Below are 8,270 nucleotides of genomic sequence, written 5' to 3'. Positions count from 1 at the left end.
TGGGGGTAGAGAGAAAATTACTTTAACAAGATTCCTCATGGATGGAGTTTCATGTCAGTAGAAACATCTGTCTCTCTCTCAGTTTGGGTACCAAATGCCCAATGGAGTAATTAACTCTACTTTTAGAGAAACTGTCCTTCTTGGGCTAAGAGGGTTGGTGGATTATGCATTATCATTTTTGTGGCATTCCTAGGAACAGGAACCTCATTAAAGCAAATAAATGTACTGAACTGGTGATCTGAAGTCATTTATGATTTGGCCCTTAAATGATCAAACCTTTTCTCTTTTGGATTTCATATGCTTAACAGGGTTATATGTAGGTAAGTGAAAGGAGGAAACTCTGGGTAGATGCCGTAACCTCCCTTGCTGTCCCTTGTTGGCACCTGCTCCTTGAGGCCCTGAGTGTCTGAGATGCCAGCATCCCCAGCTGACCTCCATTCCCTTTGCATCAGGATGATCTTGTGTGGATTTGTTCCTGCACCAGAGTTTAAATGATATGTAGGACTCATCAGTGTCTACAGTGTTAATATGTACTTCTGCTGCCTGGCTCCCCTTAAGCTCTATGTCCCTGTGCACAGTAGGTGTTGCCATATAAGTGACTTTCTTCACGTGGAAACAGCTGGACAATTTTCTAGTAATAATTGTCAACAGGGGCTGCTCTGCAGGCCAGCGCTTCCCAGCAGAGCTCTCTTCTCCTTATTTGCACTCTCATTTGTAAGCATGTAGAACACTGGACAGTTTATCTCTCTGACAGCATGACAGAGACTGAGGTTACTGTTTCAACACATGGAATCATTATTGCTTGTCAAAAATTTCCTGCATTTATATGGGGCTTTGTTATAATAACTGTAGGCTTTTATTTTTGTTTTCTGTTTTTTTTTTTATATTGAGACAGGGATTCTCTGTGTAGCTTTGGAGCCTATCCTGGCACTCTCTCTATAGACGAGGCTGGCCTCAATCTCACAGACATCTGCCTGCCTCTGCCTCCTGAGTGCTGTGATTAAAGGCATGAATACCAAGGCCTGGCCAACTATAGGTTTTATACCGAGTTAATGATGCTATCCTATGTGCTCTTTCCTATGCATGTGGCTTGATTGCCAAGACACAACTGTGAAGAGTCTACCAAAGAACAGAGATCAATTTCCTGGTGTCTAATTACTAACTTCATAATCATAGTCATGGAGGAGGCAGATATTTTCTCTGTTGCTGTCTGGGCACAGAAGAACCACTTCCCTGAGGTTTTCTGACACCCTCAGGATGTGATTTTCACACTGTCTCTCGCACAGTAATACATGGCTGTGTCTTCATCCTTGAGGCTGCTGATCTGCAGATATGCAGTGCTGACAGACGTGTCCAAGGAGAAGACAAACCGTCCTGTGAAGTCATCAGCATATGTTGGATTCCCAGTTTCAGTATTGATCCAGCCCATCCACTTTAGCCCCTGTCCTGGTGCCGGCTTCACCCAGCGCATTCCATATTGTGTGAAGGTGTACCCTGAAGCCTTGCAGGAGATCTTCACAGACTGTCCAGGCTGCTTCAGCTCAGCTCCTGACTGCACCAGCTGGACCTGTGTTTCGACACCTGTGGAGAGAACATGGGGAAGTGAGAGGTCATGGAGATGCCTCAGTTTACCCTGCGGCTGTGGGCTCTGATGTCTTACTTTGGGCAGCTGCCAGCAGGAAAAGGAGCCTCCACACCCACTCCATGCTGTATGAGTTTGGGGATCTGTAGTTTTCTGAGACTAATCAGGCTCTCCCTTGCTGGGTGAGGGAGATGAGCCTCAGATTTCTACTCTAAAGCTTTTGCATAGAGCACATTTGAATATTACCAGGACCTAAAAAAAATTGAATGTAATCTAATATGCAAGGCTCCAAGACTCCAGGTGGCTAACACCATGTCTTCCAGCATCTGGTGTTTATGTTTTCACACTGGCTCTGTTGACCCCCAAGGCTTCTGTTTATGCTGGGTCTGCACAGGGACAGCTCCACCTGGACATCTCACAGTCTCACTGCTTGATTCCATTCAACAGGGCAGCAGTGGCCTTTGTCTTCTATTCATCACGTCCCCATCCTATTGAGAGTCAGCAACCTTAACCTTTCCAATGGAGACGGTGTCTGCACACTGAGACCTCTGCATTTCTCACATGGCTCTAAATGTGTACCTCACTTGGCTTCTAAATGTGTGCTATTCTTGGAATCTTGTGATCCTCTGCACTCCCATGTCAGTGTCTACCAGTATTGATGAAGAGATTGGAAATAAGGTGCATTTGCATTTAAAACTAGAAAATCTGTGCTCTCCTTGTACATAATTCATGTAATAAATATTATAAATATTAAAGATTGCCAGAAGTTCCATGGAGTTTTGGAGGGAATGATGTACCTATATTAATATAAAAATTAAAAATTATCACAATAAAAATAGTGAACCAGACTCATAAAAAGAAGAGTTTAGATATCTGATGAGAGGATAGGCAGCTAGACAAAAGCACTGACTTTCAAAAAATGTTCTATCATCTATTCTATCTTTGTGAGTCTAAAGACTAACATGCAACTCAACTTTTATCATAACTAAGGAAAACTATAACCATAGCTATCTGTCTTCAACTCCATCAAAGACCATAGAAAATAGTATATAAAATCTAGAATTGACAAAGACATCTCATTACATGGACAGCCACCCGAATTTCCACTGTAATTTTGGGACATCCATTTTCTCCTCATAGGCCACAGTGTGTCTGACAGACTTCCCAGTGAAGCAGGGATTCTGCAGCAAAGTTCCATCTTGTTTCAGCAGTCACTTTCCTGTGGGTCCTGGATGCCCACTTTACACAGCACACAAACAAACAGTCAAGACAAGAGCAGTTTCTTGCCCAAAAGGCTAGTCTCACCATATTGAAAGCAATTCCATAACGAGTTTCTTTGATGCCCATCTTCCTTACTGCATCTTTGCTGTTGCCAGGAGCAGTTGTGTCTCAATATCATGAAAAACCCTAAACTATTTTAAATGCCATTTTCTGTAGGTCTGTGAAAGGTTTGAAAATTGCCTATCCATTTGAAATATATCTCTATATATCTAGAAAACCTAGCTAACCTAACTATAAGTTTTGACTAATATAGGTAACTATCAATAATCTGTACTTAAATATACAATACCGAAACAAGAGGAGAAATATACATACATCAAAATTGATCTTAATTTTGGATCAACAAATGAAAATCCATACCAATACAAAGTATTCATTTCTATATCATATTTCCCCATTTTAGAGAAAGTGAATGTTTGTGATCCTTAACCATTTGTAACCAACCCCATTTAAATGAAAACAAACGTTTATAAACAATATTTGGGAGTTTGGGCACCATTCTTTACAAATTGTTTCTGTTGGTTGGGAGGCATGAAACACACAATCCAATTACAGAAAGCAGTCTAATGAGCACCCACCCCAGGGCTGCTGCTGATAGAATTAATCCTCTTACATTCTGAGCTGGGGATCCCACTACCCTTTCCCCAATGTCACCTGAGTAGGAGCCCTGCTTGTTGTCAAAGCACCTGTGACTCCAACAATTGATTTCAAACTATCAGCATATTGTCATCCTTCTTTGGGTGCTTTTAGGCCCAGTTAATGTGATAGTTGGTCACAGAATCGAAGGCAGCACATTTGAGGGACAGCAGTTGGATTGTGAATGGCGGTTCTGTTGTGTGATTCCTGTGAGGAGAGCATGTTATATGTTGATGATGTGACTCATGGGATTCGAGACCCCACAGATTAGTGCAGCACCAAACATGCATTTAGTTGCTGGGTGAAGTCTGCTACCAGAGGCGGATCTAATCTCATGAGGCGCAAACGCCATCCATCCAGGGGAAAGAAAGTGGATGTCTCCTGAGAATTCATCAGCAATCTCCCCAGTGAGCTGAAATTCTAAAAGTCTAACAATGGACATCTGTTTCTTAGCCATATAATGAAAGTCTGGACTAAATCTGAACACAAGGATGGGAGCTGTACACACACCTGGCACCTCACACCAGACTGAAGGACACTAATCCCTTAAACATAAGACTGGAAAGAGAGGAACTTCCCCCGCCTGAGGTTCTACATTCTGTGAAGAGATGAAGGTGGCCTCAAACCCAGGATATTGTAGGGAACGTGGTGTAAATGCATGAATTGGGTAATAATATCTTTAAGGTGGGAAAACATCACTTTTACACTTTCAGGAGGCCAAATGTGCAAATAGACAGTCTGTAATTAATTTACTTTCTTCTCTTTTCCCAAGACAAGTGTGTGTTGTGTGTGTGTGTGTGTGTGTGTGTGTGTGTGTGTGTGTGTGTGTGTGTGTTTAGTATTCCAAGTTTGCCTAAAGTCTTTCATTTTAGGGAAAGCGTTCACATAAAAATGAATTATTAGCCAGGCGTTGGTGGCACACACCTTTAATCCCAGCACTCAGGAAGCAGAGGCAGGTGGATCTCTGTGAGTTCGAGGCCAGCCTGGTCTCCAGAGCGAGTGCCAGGATAGGCTCCAAAGTTACACAGAGAAACCCTGTTTTGAAAAACCAAAAAATGAATTATTAATACCTATAATGAAGTCATTTATGCAATCATGACCCTCTTTTCCTTCTCTCCTTCCTCTGAGCTGAAGACTTCACAGGGCAGAGGACAATGCCTTGGGACCAGGAATCCTACAACTTGCCTATCTGAATTGCCTGGGTTCAACACTGTGGGTGGAACATCAAGGCCTGAGATCCCAGGTCACAGTCATATATTTCAGCTGAGAAAACCCCTCATGATAGTGTAAGGATATAACAGATAGATTTAGAGATGCCGCTGGTGGAGGTGGGGTTTCTGATGAGTATATGTCAATGTTTGAAATTTTACATCAGTCTTTACATAATGAAATTGATTTTTCTGCTCAAAAAGGTTCATATGTAATGTGAAAACCTTGTATGTGGTTTACAAAGAATTTTTACTGTACTAAATTTGGAGTCATGTCACAGTAACTACATGTATTACATGGTCTCTGCAGTTATTTGAGGTCAGGACAGGAAACATTAGGGTCCCCGAGGGCACCCTCACTCTCCAGATGTTTCTCTCACCTACTGCATTTTCTTTTCTGGTGAAAGTTGGGTCTAAAGCACCATCTGCTGTTCCTGAGCATCCTCAAATTGAGGTCATCCCTGAGCACACAAGAAACCGCCTCACACTGTCTCCCCAGTTGGAGGAACATAGGAGGATACTTTACACAGCCATTGCTGTGTCAAGCAGTAAGTTAGATTCAGCACAGTTTCCATAATCTCTAACATAGAATTGATCAAGAGGACTCTGCCTACCACATGCATTCCCCAAGGATTGTATACACATTAACCAAGACACATGCATATTTTTGATGGAAGTGTATGTCTGCTACTGGAACTTGCAAAGTTAATGTTCTGAGATAAAGAGACATCACACTTTATCAGAACTTTGAGATTACCAAGATCCATTGATCTCCTTACTGGTTGTTATTCACCCATTTGTTGAAAACCTAATACTCTATAGCATGAGGATGATCTGTCAGTATCCAAAGCACTGTAAGAGTTGATGCTGTATCAATGTAGGTCCATGTTCTGTAAAGCCTGCATATTGTAGAGCTGAGAACTTGGACAGGGAAGACAATAAATGTGGGAACAGAGACTGAGGTATAATCTCAGAAACTTCCTCAATTAACAATGAGTTGATGAATGAGACGTGTGGAAAGTAATTTAATAATACATTTGTATACCTTATAGGAATCATACTTACAAGGCAGTGCATTCTGATGTAAATATGTCTTTCATTCTAAGATACTGGAATTCCTGCTGGATCACATGGCCTGAGTCAAACCTACACACATCAAGAGGTCACATAATAATTGAGACTATGAAAGGAGTTGTTTTATTGAGCTCTATGTTTTCCCCAGCCCCCTTTCCTCTCCCTCCCACTATCCCCCCTGGCCCTTAATCTCCCAATTTACTGAGGAGATCGTATCTTTTTCCCCTTGCTAGGCAGATTCATGTGTGTCTCTCTTAGGATACAAAAGTGAGTTTGTTTGTATAGATGCTGATGCTTTGGATCTTACTGGTCAAATTTCTGTTTTACTTCATCCTCAGTGATTCCAACAAATGTTCCCACCTCAGAATCCAAAGGCATTTTTGTCATGATGCACCCTCACAGTTTTCCATTTTGTTGTTTTATTAATGAAAAGACATGTCAATGGAGGTGGTCTCTGGCAAGGAGATTGACAAAATAGGGTGTACTCTAGGAGCATCCCAAGTCAACATCAATTTATTCATAGACCCTTTTTCAAATTGACAGAAGCTCTGCAGGTCTGTGATGAAGTAACTGTCAAAGTCACACTCACAGAGTTATCTCCTAAGCAAGTCTCCAGGATGATCTCTGACATCATAGCTCCAGAGCAGCCCAGCTCCCCGATCCTCCAGGGTTTCTGACACACTCAGGATGTGGTTACAACACTGTGTCTGGCACAATAATACATCGCAAAATCCTCAGATGTCAGGCTGCTGAGCTCCAGGTAGGCTGTGCTGGAGGATTTGTCTACAGTCAGCGTGGCCTTGCCTCTGAACTTCTGAGCATAGTCTGCATGACCATTTTCAGCATAAATCCTACCAATCCACTCCAGGCCCTGTCCAGGCCTCTGCTTCACCCAGTTCATAGTATAGGTAGTGAAGGTGTAGCCTGAAGTCTTGCAAGACAACTTCAGTGCAGACCCCGGCCTCCCGAGCTCAGATTCAGATTGCAGCAGCTGAACCTGGGAGAGGACACCTGCAGAGAGAAAGTCAGACTCGATGTTATTGTCACATTAGGCCCTGTCTCCTTTCAGGTTTGGAACAGGTAAGCCCTCACCTGTAGCTGCTGTCACCAGGAAGAGGATGATCCAGCTCCATCCCATGGTGATGACCTGTGTGCTCAGTGACTGTGGAGAGGACACTGATCATGTGTTGTTGTTGGTGTGGACATCCCTGTATTTACCACATAGACTCACATCATTTGCATATTCATGAGCAGGGTGCATCTTATTTAAGGACCGAGTCCAGCTGGAGAAGAAGGAGTTAGAAGACACCTAGTTCAGGCAGCAGGATGCTGAGGTCCAAATCCTCATCCTGTCTGAGGAAGCAGCCATTCCTGAGACCTGTGCAGACCCTGTGAATCAAGGCCTAATCTCTCAATTTACAAATAGAATCCCAACCTGGGACTTTTGGTCCTCTTGGTGAAAAAATTGGTTTCAGGTGGGGGAAATAACTATGATTTGATATTTTTAAATCTCCTAAATCAGGAGAATTTGTACTCTTCCCCCATGGATAAACAATATTTGCTTATCTAGCTGGTTACAGCTGTGTGTTTCCTGTGTGTGTCTGTCTCTCTGTCTGTGTGTGTGAGAGAGTGTGTGTGTGGTGTTTCATCCTTTTTTATCTATGTGTTGGATTTTTATAGAGATAAACAAAGGTTGTGTTGTTGAGTGGAAAGGAAGTAATAAAGATCAGGGAGGAAATGGGCAATGAAATTGTCATCTAAAAATGTTATAGAAAAATGTTTTCCAAATATTAAACATAAATAAATCTTATTAAAACAAAAAGTGCAATATTTAACAAAGAATTTTTACTATGTTTGAATATTGGAGACTTCACATACCACCTGTAATAAGTTTTGTTCAGGTAACAGACTTTTAAAAGGAGTCCACAGAGACTATGGAGTCCCCTTGTCTCCTCATCTCATTTCTTTCCTGCTGATTTTTGGCTCCACTGTGACCCCTGCTGGTCCTGAGCACCACTGAAAGTTAGTATGTCTTGTCTTGAGAAGAGAATGTAGCTATAACCATCAAACAAAAGGAACGTGCCATACGGTAAACTTCACAGCTGTCTCTCAAAGAACTCTATTTCTCTTTATTTCCTAGTCCCTATAAAAGTAAACCAATGCTGGATTTAGAGTTGGATTTGGCATTCCTCCTCTAAAATCCAAGCACACTGTTTAGCTACACTTTAGAGTTTCTGTATTGTATCAAGAAGCAAATTCATGTAATACAGAATGAGAGATGAATTTGGGGAGTGTTCCTTGTCTTGGCTCGTTCTTTCAAGATGTGCACCCTCTCATAATCGTCATTTTCCCACAGTTGCCTTTCCTAGTAAGCATACACGTACAAGCAAACATTTCTCTGCTAACACTTATGTTTGAGTCCCACACAGCCAATGATGACCCGCCTGACAGCAATCCCTGGACACCCTGGAAAGAAAATGGGCCACACC

The 8,270-nt window shown here is 42.2% G+C and overlaps 2 gene segments (V, D, J or C); both read right to left on the bottom strand.

Annotated features, from left to right (window-relative positions):
* Positions 1-1,252: 1,252 nt before the first annotated feature.
* On the bottom strand, positions 1,253-1,706 carry LOC113838861. The segment is given in 2 exon segments: positions 1,253-1,581; positions 1,661-1,706. Coding segments are annotated over 2 exon segments (375 nt in total).
* Positions 1,707-6,463: 4,757 nt separating this feature from the next.
* LOC113838860 lies at positions 6,464-6,919 on the bottom strand. The segment is given in 2 exon segments: positions 6,464-6,792; positions 6,874-6,919. Coding segments are annotated over 2 exon segments (375 nt in total).
* Positions 6,920-8,270: the final 1,351 nt, after the last annotated feature.

The sequence above is a fragment of the Cricetulus griseus genome, unplaced genomic scaffold (genome assembly GCF_003668045.3).
Source record: "Cricetulus griseus strain 17A/GY unplaced genomic scaffold, alternate assembly CriGri-PICRH-1.0 unplaced_scaffold_142, whole genome shotgun sequence".
Classification (NCBI taxonomy): Eukaryota; Metazoa; Chordata; class Mammalia; order Rodentia; family Cricetidae; genus Cricetulus; species Cricetulus griseus.
Note: the sequence above shows the minus strand (reverse complement) of the source record. Positions and strands in the feature narration are given on the sequence as shown.